We start from the raw sequence: 17,179 nt of genomic DNA, 5'->3' as shown, positions 1-17,179 counted from the left end.
ATGATGAGCTGAATGGACTCCTTCTTTGCTGTAATTTTGTATGATTCATGCTGAAGCACAATTCAAGAGGGTCCCATAGTTTCTCCATTGCTTTGTTAAAAAGTGAACATGTGAGAATCTGGACACTGTTTTAATTATGGGAAATGATCTCAGGTCTGCTGCTTATTATAACAATGCGTACTTCAGATAAAAATGTAGATCGGCATTTATATTGTAAAACGACAAAGAATGTTTTCGAAAAGCAAGAAAATTCCATAAGCATGGCAAGAAAAAACTGTCAAATACAAATGAGAGATAAGTGTTAATGTCCAGAGGAGACTGTCTTGGTTAATGGAATTGTTCACAATCAGAACATAATCAGATTAAGTTTACTTGCCTTAGATTATTGAAATGATAATTCACGGACATTTTCCACAGTAAATTGATTCCTTATGACTGTTACAGCCATTCATGGAATGTTATGCCAGAAGGGAAAACGAATCAGAATTTCAGTCCATCTAACAAACAACTCTCGTTATAGCAAGGAGGTTTGCTGCTCATATTCCATGCAATTGAGCAATAGAAATAATTAATGTTCTAATTACCTGCATGTTGAGAGAGGAAAAAAATCTGTCTCATCTTCAAAGAATAATGTTTTGTGAAGGGACTATTTTGATCTGAACGGTCAAAATCCTGCCTGGAGCAATATACTTACTATGAGCAATGCCCACTCTGGTGTTCACTTGCTTTAATTGTTTCACTTGACAGGTCATGCACATAGAGATGAGTTCCACAAATAAAACCTTGTATTGTGATCAACAGAGACTCAACTAAGAGATTTTAAAAATAGATTCTGACACTATTACTTAGGTTTTGTAGGCCATTTAAGTTATTATGTTGATCAGCCATTATGTTGCAAACTATCTGCATAATTCACATCAAATACTGTCCAAGTATTTGTGATCTTCAATTTGGCTTGAATGGCATAACTTCTCAGCAGTGTTCTCTAGCTTTCAGAAAGCACTTAAGATGTAATCCAAGATGGAGGACAGGAAAAAATTGTAGCTGTAAGAGCTGCTCTTTTTTTGAGGGATTTTTAGGTGTTGGAGGTGATTTCCTCGAATTCCAGGAGCAGCAATTACTGTTTTATAAGCTGCTGCATTGTTTTGGAACTTTGGGGAAAAAGATCAAAACATTGGCAATTTAAAATGGAGGAAGACAGAAAAAGGCAGTGACCACATGGTCAGGGAAAGAAACCTACACTGTTGACCGACACAGCAGTGAATCTGCACAGTTACTGTCTTTACTGTTTGAGTTCCAGTATCCCTACTCATCAGAATGGATCAAGCAAAAATTAACAAACAGTTCACAGTTGATCTTGGAGGAACCTGTGTGGGGGAGCTCACAGCACAGGAACAGATAAGGACATAGTTTTTAAGTGTGACCTTGTTGTAAGTCTACAACAGTGAGTAGAGTGGGTTCTTTCTTGATTATATGTTTTATTGAGATTGGTCTCTTGATTAAATTTTTTAAATAATTACTAAGTTTGCCTGGAGCAGTGTTTTTTTAGAGCAATAGGATGGTGCTATTTTCTGGGTCTGTGGATTGTGAAGGTGCAAAGGTGGGGGTGTTTAGTAGAGTGATGTGCTCTTCCTATCGGGATGTCGGAGTTTAGGGAATGTTTCCATGTTATTGATGATTATGTCTGCAGCACGTGTATTTAGTTGCGAATCCTATCAGTTCACATGGATCAGTTGGAGTGGCAGTTAGAGTCAAAGAGAAATTTACAGGAGCCAGAGGGTGTGATGGATGACAGCTATAGGAAGGGAGAAAAACTGCAGTTACAGTCAGGTAGATGGGTTAACTCCAGGAAAAGTAGGAGAGGGAGGCAGGTGGTACAGGAGTCTCCTGTGGCCATCCCCATCTCAAAGAATATGCTGTTTTAGAATATGTAGGGGGCAATGGACTCTCAGGGAATGTGACACAAGCAGCCAAGTTTCTGGTACCAAGACAGGCTCTAATGTAACAAGGGATATGTTGGGTTCCAAACGATCGATTATGACAAGGGATGCTCTAGTCAGAGGCACAGACAGACGTTTCTGCAGCTGGCAGCAAGAAATAAGAATGGTGTGTTGCCTCCCTGATGCCAGGACCAAGGATATCTCAGAAAGGGTGCAGAATGTTCTCAATGGGGAGAGACCAACAGGAGGTCATTGTACACATCGGAACTACTGAAATAGGAAGGAAAAAGGATGAGATTCTGAAGGGGGAAAATAGAAAGTTTGGCAGGAATTTAAAAATGAGGTCTTCAAGAGTAGTAATGTCTGGATTACTCCCAGTGCTACAAGCTAGTGAGAGTAGGAACAGGAAAATAGAGCAGATGAATGCATGGCTGAGGAGCTGGTGCAGGGGAAAAGGGTTCACATTTTTGGATCATTGGAATGTCCTCTAGAGTAGAAGTGACCTGTATAAGAAGGATAGATTGCACTTGAATTGGAAGTGGACTAATATACTGGCAGGGAAATTTTCTAGAGCTGCTTGGGAGGATTTAAACTACTAAGGTGGGGGGGGGGGTGTGGTAGAGAAGTAGTAAGGAAAGAGATCAATCTGAGTCTGGTACAGTTGGGAAAAGGAACAAGTCAAACAGTCAGGGCAGGCAGGGGCAAAGCAGAGAAGAAGGTAGTACTGATGAATTTAATTGCAATTTCTTCAATGCAAGAGGTAAGCAGGGAAGGCAGATGAACTCAGAACATCATTAACTACATGGGACAGAAATATCATAGGAGTTACAAATACATGGCTCAAGGATAGACAGGACTGGCAACTTAATGTTCCAGGATACAAATGCTATAGGAAGCATAGAAAGGGAGGCAAGAGAAGAGGGCGTTTTTGATAAGGCAGAACATCACTGCCATAATTAGGGAGGATATTCCTGAGAATAAATCCATGGAAATTATTTGGGTAGAACTGAGAAACAAGAAAGGATGTTCACCTTATTGGGATTGTATTATCGATCCCCTAGTAGTCAGCAGAAAATTGAGAAACAAATTTGTAAGGAGATTTTAGTTATCTGTAAGAATAATAGGGTGGTTATGGTAGAGGATTTTAATTTGCCAAAACAGACCAGGACCACCATAATGTTAAGGGTTTAGATGGAGAGGAATTTGTTAAGTGCATACAAGAATTTTTTCTGATTCAGTATGTGGATGTACCAACTCGAGAAGGTACAAAACTTGACCTACTCTTGAGAAATAAGGCAGGGCAGGTGCTTGAGGTGACAGTAGGGAAGCACTTTGGGGGCCAGTGACCATGATTCTAACAGTTTTAAAATAATGATGGAAAAGAATAGACCAGATCTAAAAGTTGAAGTTCTAAATTGGACGAAGGCTAATTTTGATGGTATTAGGCCAGACCTTTCAAAAGTTGATTGGAGGAAGATGTCTGCAGGTAAAGTTATGGCTGGAAAATGGGAAGCTTCAGAAATGAGATAGCGAGAGTCCAGAGGGAGTATATTCCTGTTAGGGTAGAAGGCAAGGCTGGTAGATGTAGAGAATGCTGGATGTCTAGAGAAATTGAGGTTTTGGTTAAGAAAAAGAAGGAAACAGGAAGGAAAAAGAAGGATTGAAATGACCTTATCAAGATTCTCAAAGTTTGGCTCTCCTTCATACCTCTCTTACGCTGCAGTCCAATGTGACTGTAAATCAGCATCATGTTAGGAGTCCTTCCAATTTTAATTTTCCGTGCCTCATCTCTTGCACCATCCACTAAAGCACTCAAAATCTGTCACATTGCTTATAATTAAATGTCCTTCTTGCTCACTCATTCTCTTTTTAGCTTGCTTAACACACTGATGTTTTCCTCCTCTTCCTGCAAGTATAAGATGGGTCAATGGCGAGAAGATGGCAGAACTGCAGTGAAATAATCAAGGCTAGATGTAACAATATTCAAGTCTAGATGTAAAAAAAGGCACAGATTAGGTTTTCAATACCAAATGAACTGAGGTGGGGCAGAAGTAGATAGTTTAATAGAGATAGCAGGAGACAGTGTTTTACTAATGCGAGGCAAAAGTGAGGACTGCAGATGCTGGAGATTATAGTCAAGAGTGTGGTGCTAGAAAAGCAGAGCAAGTCAGGCTGCATCTGAGGTGCAGAAAAATCAACGTTTCGGGCTAAAGGCCTTCATCAGGAATGAGGCTGTGAGCCTTGCGGGTGGGGATAAGGTGGGGGAAGGGGAAATAAGGAAACTGAAGAAATCCAAATTAAAGCCCTGGGATTGGAGGGTCCCGAGGCGGAAGATGAGACATTCTTCCTCCAAGCATCATGTGGTAAGGGACTGGTAATGGAGGAGGCCCATGACCTGCATGTCCTTGGTAGAGTGGGAGGGGGAGTTTAAGTGTTCGGCCACAGGGCGGTAGGGTTGACTGGTGCGGGTAATGGCACAGCCATATGGTTACAAGGTCATTTCAGGGTCAAATATGACTCTAAGGATTCAAACAGTATGTTTCAGCCTCACACAGTTCCCAGAGAGAGGGACAGCATTGCTGGCTATAGTGTAAGGTTTGCAGCAGAGATCAGAGACAATGGTTTAAGACTTGCACATATTTAGTGGAGGAATTCTGTTCAATTAGCAATCCACAAGCTGTGTAGCAATTTAAAGATAGCAGAGATGTCAGCAGAGATGTCAACAGAGATGGTCATCCGAAGTAATGGTGTTGAGCGTGACAGAGAAGCAACTGCATGTCATTCTCCAGCTCTGACCAAATGGATAATAATGGAACCAACTAATTTCAGTGACTTAGCCAGATGTCAGTGGGGAAGGGTTACAGAATGATGGTGTGGTCAACAATGTCAAAGTTTGCAAAAAGGTTCAAAAGGTCAGAGAGCTTACCTTTGTAAGTCACATAACATGCCATTTATGACTGCTAAGATCTGTTTCGGTAGAGGGTTATAAACCCGATGGGATGGATTCAAACATGGAATTCAGGGAATGATGAGCATGGTGATCTGATACAACAGTATGTTCAAGAACTCAGTAGGAAAGGGAGCTTAAAAATAGAGGAGTACAGTATTTTGCAAGGACAGAGTGGGACAGGGTGACAGGAGTTGGTTTTGTTTTGAATAGATGAGTGTTGAATGTAGATTTGAAGGAAATGTGGACGATACCTGAGAAGAGATAAAACTGAACAATATTAGCACTATATATTTTTATTGAAGCTGTTATGGGGCCTAGGAAAGGTTTAGTTAGATGGTGAACACTTCAGTGGGAACTATGTTGAGGCATATGCTGTTTACTTGAAGTTTGAAGCAATGGGACAAAAGGTGAACAGTGCTACTATCAGAATACATTATTAAATAAGAGTGAAGAATTAAAGTACACTTCAGTGGGAAGGTCTCCAGGTACAGGAACCCATCTGTCGCTTCAGAATAATTTGTCATCGTTGTCTCTCTCCTTCATCACACTGAAAAACCCTCAATAACTTGTAGCTCCATATTACATAGTCAAGTCACATACTTCAAAGCACAATAATACAGGACACTCTTTGTGGTTGCATTTCAGGGGCTGATTGACTTATCCAAGCTGTGGAGAACACTATTGGTCTGTTCACTGAATTCTCCACACACAGCAATTGAACTGTGGGCTAATAAAACTGACTGTGGCTTGGTTTGACCACTGAGGTATGGTTTCTTAAAAGTTTGATGCGCTCTTACTCACCAGCAGTCAACTTCACAATTATTCTATAAAAGCAAAGAGAGGGGTGATGAAGAATTAATGCAATGCAGAAGTATCATGCCAATTGCCACAAAAGCTGACATGGCATTTTGCACTTGTTGCTGATGGTAGCAGACCAATTGCATATTAATCAAGAATAACTCTTAAATTTATAAAGGATTCCACTGATAAGGTGGTTGAGGCAAGGCACTGAGGATAATTTGTGGCCAAGTGTATCAAGAGTCCTTCTCACTGGTTCCAATCTCCATCAACAAAGAGGTGAACAAAGCTTGCTCCAGAAAAGCTGCAATAGATAGCTCCTTGGTGCATCTCGAGATTAACCAATGTTACAATAAATCTGTGATAACATGGAAGCAATATTCAGTAACATTGACTGCAACAGGCCATACATTACAAGCTGTAAGAGTTTAATGTAGATCACATATGTGATCAACTTTCTAGAAAGCACAGTCTTAGAGTATATTCTTGCCAAAGTAGGTTACATGTATTAGCTTGGGCCTACATACTTTGTTGGAAAGGCAATAATTCCCATATAAATGCATTTCCTTCTATTTACTTTCCTGACAATGTCAGCTGTTCTTGCTTCTTCCACTTGTTCCTTCTCCATGTTCTCTCAACTGAGTGGAATTGCCAGAAGGAATCCAGGAAGACAAAACTGCGCTCTTTTTAAAAAACACTTCAAATGTTCAAAACTTTGTCTATGCATCATAAAATTTTACAATATTCTAACACCTAATACAAGTAAATGCTGCATAACTCTTTGAAGCACTTGAGATAAAAGCAGGCCAGGGAAGCTTTAAATTGCAACATGTTAGCCTCCTAATTATTAACTCATTGTCCATAGAATTTTACAAGAACAATACAGGTAAACATAAAAATTGTATTAATGTGACTCCAACTTTCATGAAATAATGAGGTCCTGCTGATTTGCCATGACTCCATTCTAAGGCACAGCCAGCCTCAATCTTCCTGATTTTTATCCTACTTTTAGAGGTAAACAGTTAAGGTTCAGTGACCTTCCATTTTGATTCTCAGAATGTGAAAGGTGTATTTTGCAGATTAGAGGTGGTTTTGGCCCATCTGTAACAGATACGCTGTGTTAGGAATACGTATTCGGAGTGCAAGGAGAAAGCCAAAACTGTATCATGGTATCACAGCCCAATCAATCCTGTACTTTTCCAAGGACCAAATGTGCATTTCTTTTTTTGTTTGAGTGTCTAGCAATTAGGATTCAAAATGACAGGTGACTTTTCTCCTACCTACCTCAGCTGAAATCTCATGGAGATCAATGGCTGCCAGCCAAGCTGAAATCAGCAAAAATACCACAGACAAAATAAACTTTTATAACCTTCTTTTCCTTTTGAGTTTAAACTAGCTAGTGTATTCATCCACTTAACCACCAGAAAATATGCCATTTGGTTTTAAACCATTGTAACATTGATTAAGCAACTGCTTTTTTGTTTATTTGGCCATTTGTTACTAGGTTTCAAGACACTTTTGACTGTTGGTTTCAGGCATTTGCAGCATTCATAACTTATATTTTCTATCTTTTTGAGTCAATTATTGTAGGTTAAACTGGGTCACATAGCATCCAAACTTTGAGGCATTGTACGGCTACAGAAGGCTCAGAAAATGGGCCCATGATGCCAGCACACATTTTCAGCAGGACAGGATGCTATCTGGTAAGTGTGTATACTTAACTGTCACTTGCTACCTATGTATCAGTAACAGATCTCAAACCAGTGTGTCAAGCAGATATGAAGGATTCTGAATTCAATACTCATCTAGGTGAACATGCATGAAGGACACCTGCTCCACACAACTCGACTTCTCCAGCTCTTTTTAAAAGGGATAATTGGCTATTAACTCAGATTAACTGGGGTACTCTTATTTCTGAATGCTGGTTGCATTTGTCATTGGCACTTTTCTATACACCATGAAGATAAAATACTCTGCCTACGATGGTCTACTTTTTTGGGGTGATTCAAAATCTTATTGCTTTCTGACAGGGCTGATTTCACAGCATTCCCTCTTGGAATTCAACATGACTGGGTGAATGTAGAAAGGTCACACAGAGCTGGATAGGCTGATGTAAGATAGGAGAGGAGGAAGGGAAACCAGTTTCAGCAAAAGGTCTCATCTACTACATATTTTTAGGGAGCAACTTCATAAACAAATCAATATTGGAGATCCTTCACTTGGGTGAAGCTGTTTGGGAAAATAAATTTTCCAATAGTTATAGGCTGAAACAAACGAACAGCTGCCAGTGTAAATGAGCTGTGAGTTGAAGTTGCACTTCAACTTGATGGTGAAGTAAACCATGGGATTCAAAAGGATGAGAACTGATTGACATGGATCAATGATTTTAACTGGATAACAGGGGTGTTGCGAATTAAGCAGTGAATTTGGTGGGACATATGACATGAAGTTGAATTCATCCACTTTGATTGTTTTTGCAAGATTGTTAAACTTCTTTCTACATCTTGGAATAACATGCTTGATATTAGCCTTTGCTGCTACTTGGTTTCACTGTCTCTTCAACACATGTCTAGAGGAACTCTTGTCCCATTGTAAGTATATGTTTCACTCCACATTTTGCACTAAGACTTCCTGCTCACTGACAGAAAATCATGGTGCACATGCCATCATATTTTTCATCACATACTCGAGCTGCAGAGCACAAAATCAGTTTCCAAGGACACCCACTACTTCTTGCAGCCACAATACACTACCCATTTGCAGGCTACCTTTATACAGCACTCGCAACATCAGGTCACCAAATGCAGACAATAAACTGCATAAGTGGTGCTGGCTGCAAACAGCATTCTCTTAAAACTGCAGGCAACACAAATTTGCCATGCTGTCCTGCAGCACAGTGATCAAGCATGGGTTAGTTGTGTACCACAATACCATTCCAGGGGTGATACTATTTAACTGCCTATATTTCTGTATTATGGTTCTAACATTCTTCACAATTTGACTGGTGTGAAGCAGAGAATGCCAGCAGGTAACACAGAAAAGAGTTTTCTTTGACTTCATTGAATTTTTTAAACCAGTCATGCTCAAGGTTTCAGCTCAAGGGTATAATTATTTTATTTCTCTCTCTGCACTAGCATGCCCTCCCATTGTTTTAAATGAGGAAACAGTAATGGAGTGAAGCTACAGTGGAAATGAATGTTAACTTGCAACAACATTTCCACAATTATCTATGACAATATTAAGTTGTGTCCTGCTAAATTTTGGTTCAGTGACTCAAACTGACTACCACCTAAAAGCAGCTGTGCGTGTTTGTGTGTGTTTTGCTGTCATGGATCACACCCAAATGTAAAATGTCACTATTACCAAGTAGTGACAAAGGTGAATATCATAATGGTGCTTCTAAGTTTGAGGGAAGAGCTACCAAACTGAGTAAAACTCTGACAGTCATGAGCTATCCCCAATGTCCAGGAAGAGCTGGGAGGAACAATCGGTGGAATAACAGAAATCCTATCAAAGAGAACTAACCCGTTCGAATAGGTCATCAATTTCTGAGTGTAAAACTGAAGTCCTGCATTGGACAGAGACAGATACCAAAACAAACACTAATGCAAATAATTAATTCCTTTCCAGACAGTATGATGACACACAGCCTCTCGTTTCATGACAAAAATGATTCTGACACCTTAGTCAGAGTGAAAGGTTACTCACCTCTGACAAGAAGACAAAGGGGCTGAAATTCTAATTGCCTTGTATTCCCAGTGGAATTGTGGCTGGAGCAAGGCCTGAGTTCAGCAATTCCCAAAGATATCAGCATCACACTGAAGCATGGGATTTTTAGCATTATGAAAACAAGCCAGTGATGCCTGGAGGTGGACAACAGCATGACTTGCCTTGAAAATGCCTAGGATCATCAGCACCATCATTCTACAAAAGACTTGGGGAATGCCGCATGGAAATCAAAAAGGGCAAAATTCCAAAATAACTATAAGATTGCAATCCAAGAGGTTTCCATTATTTTATCATACTGAGGCATTTGGGGCCTTTACTAAACCCAGAGGGGAACAGGTTACTGCATGCTCCTGTAGAACTTTTCAGGGAATGTAATAGACAGAATTTCCTGAAAGCCCTTCGGAACTCCCCATCACTCGGAGGATAACAAGAGTCACCATCTGATCCATCAGAATTTCCTCTCCTCCTCTCCACAGGCTGAAATTGCTGCAAAATTTTTTCCAGGACCACCTGCCCATATTCAGCTGTTGAATTGAGATGCACCCTGGCCCAAGTTGTTTTTTTTTTGGGGGGTGGCGGTGGCAGAATTGTGTTGCATCAAAATCAGGTATGCACCATAAAAACAGGAAATGTTATAGAAGTAGTCTGTAGGTGTGGTAGGATTTCATGAAAGAGAAACACAGTCAATATTTTGAGTCAACGGTGATTCTTCTTCAAAGGAAAAGGGGAAGAAATGCGATGGGTTTTATGCTGTTTCTTTACTTCAACCATTATTATTCCCATTACCATGGCATCTTAGTTAATTAATCATTCCCATTCTCTAACCTATTTCACATCCACCTTTCTGTACTTTCCCTGAGCCCTTCAACCCCTTTCAGCAGCATAAATCCCATCACATCTCTTCCAGCCTGAAGTTCCAAAGGAGAATTTCTGAACTCAAAACGTAACTCTGTTTTTCTTCCTAAAGATACTGCCAAACTGGTTAAGGGTTTCAAGATTTTGCTTTGCTGCTTGACTTTGTTCCCCTACTTGTCTCACAGTCTCCAGCTCAAACATACTGTAATCACATTACTTTCCCAGTTAGACATTTAAAGTCAGTGTGTTCTGGGTTATTTAATGACCAGCTTACCCGAAAACAAACAACTGTAGTAGAATGTATTCTCCCCTGTCTCTGCCTTCTCTTATAACCAAAATTTATATCAGAAAGAGGACAACATTACGGAATGAGCCTAGCATTATTGAGCAACATACCTGCAGTCCCTGTCCATCCACAGTGACAGAGTTAGCTCGTTGAATTTTGGTGCGCTCCTCTGATTTTTTCATTTGTAGGGAACTATCATCTCTTTTCTTCACAGTAGATTGCCTTTCCTAGCATTAAAACAAAAACAACAGAATCTCAAATTATTTCATTTCTTAGAAACAATACCACAGATTATGAGAAACTGCATTTATTCAGGTTGAATTGTCCATCATTAATTTGGAACATTTCTGCCATTTTAACAAGATTGTTCCAATTCTTCTATTGATGTCATCATGGACAATTGGAACATCCCCTGTGATGGCTTCTCAATCAATTAAAATCCAGTGATAAGCTAAGTCTACTCAAGTTATTATATCCCATCCATAATATTGCCACAGAATGATTCTGACCGCCTGGGAAGTGCAATAAGATGCCCTGAAGGAAGAAATTTTGAAATATTAAATACAGCTCAAGCTACATTTGCACTTTTCGGTGTTAATCAAGGCACCACAATTGCAGTTAGTTTAAATATTTAGATATTGCAGACATCCTTTTTTCCTTTGCCTCAACATTTAGTCCATTATAATTCATGGGTCCCAAGCTTTAACATGATGAGCATACCATTTAGTGCCAACCCTGCTGAGTTTATATAGGGAACCTCATATGCATGGACACAGCAGTCACCACTACTGCACACCTGGGAGTGCTCACCTCCTCTATGCTGCCAGACATTCCAGTTGCCATTGTGAGAGGTAGTGCAGTTTTCTGTCATTCCTCCCAACCCTTATGTATTTTCTAACTTGGGACCAGAGTACACAAACCAATCCACAAAACAAAACTTTATTAGTCAGTGCATCGCGTATAGGAGTTGGGAGGCCATGTTGCAGCTGTACAGGAAATTGGTTAGGTCATTTTTGGAATAGTGCACCCAAATCCAGTCTCCCCACTATAGGAATGATGGTGTGAAATTCGCAAGGGTTCAGAAAAGATTTACAAGGATATCACCAGGGTTGGAGGATTCAAGATTTAGGGAGAGATTGAATAGGCTGGGGCATTTCTTCCTGGAGCAGAGTTTGAGGGGGTGACCTTACAGAGGTTTATAAAATCATGAGAGGCATGGATAGGGTGAATAGCCAAGGTCTTTTCTCTGGAGTGGGGGAGTCCAAAACTAGAGAGCATAGGTTTAAGGAGAGGGAGTAAAGATTTAAAAGTGGCCGAAAGGGCATTTTTTTTCCACGCAGAGAATGGTGCATCTTTGGAATGAGCTGCCAGAGGAAGTGGTGGAGGCTGGTATTATTACAAGGCATCTGTATGGGTATATGAATATGAAGGGGTTAGAGGGATGTGTGTCAAATGCTGGTAAATAGACTAGATTTATTTTGGATATCTGATCAGCATGGATGAGTTGGACTGAAAGGTCTGTATCTTGCTCTCTGACTAAGAAGAAAAAAAAAGGACAACCTTTGAAGCTCCAAGTGGCTTCCTTATTCTTTCATGCTCTATCATGTTCAAAATACCCAGGAATGGGAAGCATATTCATCTAAGGAAATGAAAGGCCCCCTGATCATGATCTTGTTTTGGAAGTATTTTGCCATGTTTGCAGTGAACAAAATAAAAATAGATCTGTGGGCCCAATAATTTGTGGGTTTGCAAGGACTCTGCAGACATTCAACAATAGCAGGTAGGATCTGATTCCTGCTCCCATTCCCAGTTTGTCTAATTTTGGATAACACAGAGTAAGGATGTGGGTCATGAACCTATGCTGTCTGTTGCCAGATGTACTGCCAGTTAAGTATCTTTTAGCGTCAGTGCTTTTTGTGAAGTCAGGGCAACTTTTCCATGATTCATGGTTCACAGATCACAAAGGAGTTGTGAATCATAGCCTGAATTCAAACATATTTTGTTCATAAGGCATCCCCATGCTTCTTCCTTGCACATTTTTTCCTCCTCCACCAATGGCCCCTTACAACCCATACATTACCTCAGCGTAAGCTCATGCTTTCACTCATCAATAGCAGAATGAGAACACCTATTCACTACAACTGAGTGGAGAACAAATAATGGTAGATTAGTGAGGATATTACAGGCTAATTGGTTAAGAGATGAGAATCTCAAAAACAAAGGATAGAGAAGAGAGGGGAGAAAGAAAATCAGCTTTGACCAAAGAGACTCAAAATAATGAAGATGTTAAGAATGACTAGGAGACAGAAGCTTTGGGTTTCCAGAAGCATTAGAAAATGCTGAAGTCTGAACAAAGACTTGGTGGAGATATATGGAGTGGGCACAGAGGTTGTAAATGTGGTACAATGGAATATGCCACGTTGGGTCCCATTGAGGGTTCATACAATAGTCTGCAATGCCATAGAAGGAAATGCAGACACTACAGTAATCTGAGAGTCTTTAAAAAGTGGCATGGAAGAAAGCCAGTCTCAGGGAATGTTTTTATATCTGTAAATATGCTATAAAGTTAGTGCTTTATTGCTAGCAGTTTTTGAAAGTTATTGGAAATGTTCCAACCCAACAACAAAATAACATAGATGTGGTGGAACTAGCAACTAAATTTGCTGTTGATTCTAAAAATTAGCACAGTCGGAGAACAACACAGTACAGAAGTACACTGTTCACAGCATCACATCTGTGCAGACTCTGAAAGCGATATCTGATCGCTCCCACTCTCCTACTTTCTTCCCACATAGCTCAGTAAATTTTTAAGTCTTTATTTAATTCCTTTGAAAGTTTCTCTCAAATCTGCTTCCAACATTCTTTCATGTGCATTATGCAATGGCAAATTTTGAGATGCAAACTATGTTTTCCTACATGTTAGTCATTTGAATCATCAAAACAGTAAACATGTAAATTTTACCAAGATAAACAAAAGTTTGTACACTCAAAATTACCAGTCACTTTCATGAAAAAGATAACTTTGATCTGATCTTGTCCCTGTGACCCTCTGCCCAATGGTGACATCACTGCCAGGTTGGGACATAAATTGGGGCAGGGGAGGATTGGTGGTGGTGGTGGTGTTGTGAATGTAGTCTTACAAACATGATATGCAGCCTATAAGAATTCCTAAATGTGTTAGTATAATAATTCAATTCATACAACTGAATCATAACTGATGAGCTGCTTGGACTTACCTGTGTCTAATTGAGTCATGCCATGCCTGATGAAGGGTCCTGCCCGAAATGTCAACTCCCTTGCTCCTAGGATGCTACCTGACCTGCTGTGCTTTCTCCAGCACCATACTTTATCTATTCTGACTCCACAATCCTCACTATCTCATAACTGAGTAATGATCCTAGATCCACAAAATGTATGACAAGTTTTCTCCAGCTAATCTCTGAACACTTTGATTTAAATGACAGTGATTTAAATCAAATCATGGACAGAAGATATTGCTAAAGATCCATCATCTTGATCAGCTGGGCCAAAGGGCCAGGGACTATTGATGGAGTTTAAATTAGGTTAGTGTAAGGAGTTGCATTTTGGAAAGGCAAATTAGGGCAGGACTTATACACTTAATGGTTGGCTCCAAGGAGTGTTGTTGAGCAAAGAGACCATGGGGTGCAGTTTCATAGTTCCTTGAAGATGATTTCCTTTATTGGTCATTGCATTGAGTACAGCAGTTGAGATCATGTTGCTGTTGTACTGGACATTGATTAGGCCACTTTTGAACTACTGCATGTAATTATGGTCTCCCTGCTGTAGGAAAGATGTTGTGAAACTTAAGAAATAAGATATAGGAGCAGAAATTAGGCCATTCAGCCCATCAAGTCTGCTTTACCATTCAATCAAGGTTGATACATTTCTCAACCCCATTCTCCTACTTTCTCCCTGATCCCCTTGACAATCAAGAACCTATCTATCTCCATCTTAAATATACTCAATGACTTAGCCTCCACTGCCTTCTGTGACAGTGAATTCCAGAGATTCATCACTCTCTGGCTGAAGAAGTTTCTCCTTATCTCCATTCAAAGAGGTCTTCCCTTTACTCTAAGGCTGTACTCTTGGGTTCTAGTCTTTCCTACCAATGGAAACATCTTTCCAACACCCACTCTGTCCAGGGCATTCAGTATTCTGAAACTTTCAATTAGATTCCCCTTTATCCTTCTAAACTCCATCAAGTATAGACCCACAGTCCTCAAATGTTCCTCATATGTTCAGCTTTTCATTCCTGGGACCACTTCCGTGAACCTCCTCTGAACCCACTCCAGGGCCATTACATCCTTCCTGATATAAGACCCAAAGCTGTGCACAAACTTGAAAGGGTTGATTTACAAGGATGTTGCCATAGGTGGAGGGTTTCAGATATAGGGAGAGGCTGAATAGGCTAGGGCTATTTTCACTGGAGTGACAGAGGCTTTATAGAGATTTATAAAATTGTGAGGGACACGGATTGGGTAAACAGACAAGGTATTTTCCCTAACGTAAGGGAGTCCAAAACTAGAGGGTTAATGTTTAAGGTGAGAGGGGAAAGATTTAAAAGGGACCCGAGAGGCACCTTTTCACACAAAGTGTAGTTCATATGTGGAACAAACTGTCAGACAAAGTGGTAGATGCAGGTATAGTTACAACATTTATAAGAAATTTGGACAGGTACATGAATAGGAAAGGTTCAGAGAGTTATAGGTAACCACAGGTAAGTGGGGTTAATTTAGTTTGGGAAACTTGGTCAGCTTGGATGTGTTGGACTGAAGGGTCTGTTTCAGTGCACTATGACTCTATTCAGTTATGATGCGGACCTTGTGATATATACGTGGAGAACGTGAGGATTGCAGATGCTGGAGATCAGAGTTGAGAGTGTGGTGCTGGAAAAGCACAGCATGTCAGGTAGCATCGGAGAAGCAGGAGAATCGATGTTCTGGGCATACACTATTCCCTCTCCTGACTTATCATGGAAACAGACAGTGACGTCAACAATCAGGAAATGTTGGTTCATCATTCATGTTTTTAAGAGCGTCAACAACACTGCCGATTCACAGATGAAGTTAGGAATGGCAAAAAAAAACTGACCCAAATATGTTATCAATTTGAGAAGATTTGACGATGTCATCCCCAAAGTTTATTGCAGAAAAGTTGGCTCTGAAAAGATAGAAAGGCTGAGATGGTGGAATTGTATTTGTTCCACAGAGAACAACTATCAAAAACAACAAGGTGAAGAAAAGCAAACTGGTGAAACACTACCCCTCTGAATGTGGAAATCAAAACAATTGTCAAAGGCTTTTTCAATTTGAAGATGGAACCATAAGTCGATATTGACACAATCCGACTGGTGAACATAGTTCCAAACAGGGCAATCGATGATGTTATTAACTGTCACAAACTTTATCAACATAAGAAAATGTGCTGTCCAACAGTTTTTGAACAAATGGTTTAAGTTTGTTGATGATCTGGTATTAACGCCACCACTTGCGACCTCGACAAATGTTCATTGTAATAATCAGAAGTGAATTCCACAACTATCACAGATGAGTGCTATCTTCTCCAAAATGTACATCCTTTTTAAGTTTAGAAATGCACTTTTTAAAAAAATGATTTCATTCAGGAATATACTGTAGATTGCGCAGCATTTCAATTTCTAATGCTTGTTTTTCTTCTGATGAAGAAATGTCCAGTAGTCTCAGTTTATAACTGATTGACTGAGCATTATTTTGTTTGAAGTTGAATTTTTCAAGAACGTGACGAGGATAAGTGAGGAATTAACTGCACGTGGAATGTCCACAGATGCTTATGAGGAAAGAAGCACTGGGTAAACATTACAAGAGGAAGCCCATGTCAAAGCTCAGGTTTGGAAGGTGGCACAGGACTTCATTCAAGATGTTGCCACAATATTTCAAGTACATGCCAGACTGCTACTTGTGCGCAGCCTTTTCTCTTTACAGTTTATATTTGTGCATTCACTATTTTTCTATTCTACCTTTTCAATTTTAACTGTTTTAACATCTCTGCGTTACATGGATGCTGAGGATACTGGTGAATTTCAAAAAATAAGGCACGGAGAGTGGGAAGTGGAATCATTCTGAACCCTGCATTGAAAGAGAAGCCTGAAAGTTTGAAAAGAGCACGGACAGCGGGAAATGGCTTCACACTGAACACAGCACTGAGAAAGGTCAATTATGAAAGCATTGCAAAAATGCCATCTCAGGAAATCTCAGTTTACTGGTTGGCAAGACGCTGCTGTTAAGGAGTGAATCCAAACAGCTCAAACTGAAAGATGAAGTATCATTTGTAAAGAAAAAGCAGCAAGGATTTCATGAATGAACCCAGGCAAAAAAAGGGAGGTAAAACTAAATCAACTCAAAGCACAATAAACTACTACAGTAAAGTGAAAGAAAAATAAAGTTAAAATAAATGCTTTAAAAGTTAGGTTGCTTTATTACTTTATTCAGGGTGGCACGGTGGCTCAGTGGTTAGCACTGCTGCCTCACAGCACCAGGTTCAATTCCAGACTCAGGTGACTGTCTATGTGGTGTTTGCACATTCTCCCTGTGTCTGCGTGGGTTTCCTCCCACAGTCCAAAGA

The 17,179-nt window shown here is 40.0% G+C and overlaps 1 protein-coding gene across 8 annotated transcripts in view; it reads right to left on the bottom strand.

Annotated features, from left to right (window-relative positions):
- The window catches only part of dgkb (diacylglycerol kinase, beta), a 788,800-nt gene that overhangs the window by 449,732 nt on the left and 321,889 nt on the right, over positions 1-17,179 (bottom strand). For all 8 annotated transcript variants that reach the window (XR_006311661.1, XM_043689831.1, XM_043689832.1 and 5 more), the window contains one exon: positions 10,669-10,785. Coding sequence is in view for 7 of the 8 variants with exons in the window: in XM_043689831.1 (XP_043545766.1) it covers positions 10,669-10,785 (117 nt within the window). In the remaining variant the exon portion in view is untranslated. The remainder of the gene's footprint in view (positions 1-10,668; positions 10,786-17,179) is intronic.

Source organism: Chiloscyllium plagiosum, chromosome 5 (genome assembly GCF_004010195.1).
Source record: "Chiloscyllium plagiosum isolate BGI_BamShark_2017 chromosome 5, ASM401019v2, whole genome shotgun sequence".
In the NCBI taxonomy this organism is placed as follows: Eukaryota; Metazoa; Chordata; class Chondrichthyes; order Orectolobiformes; family Hemiscylliidae; genus Chiloscyllium; species Chiloscyllium plagiosum.
Note: the sequence above shows the minus strand (reverse complement) of the source record. Positions and strands in the feature narration are given on the sequence as shown.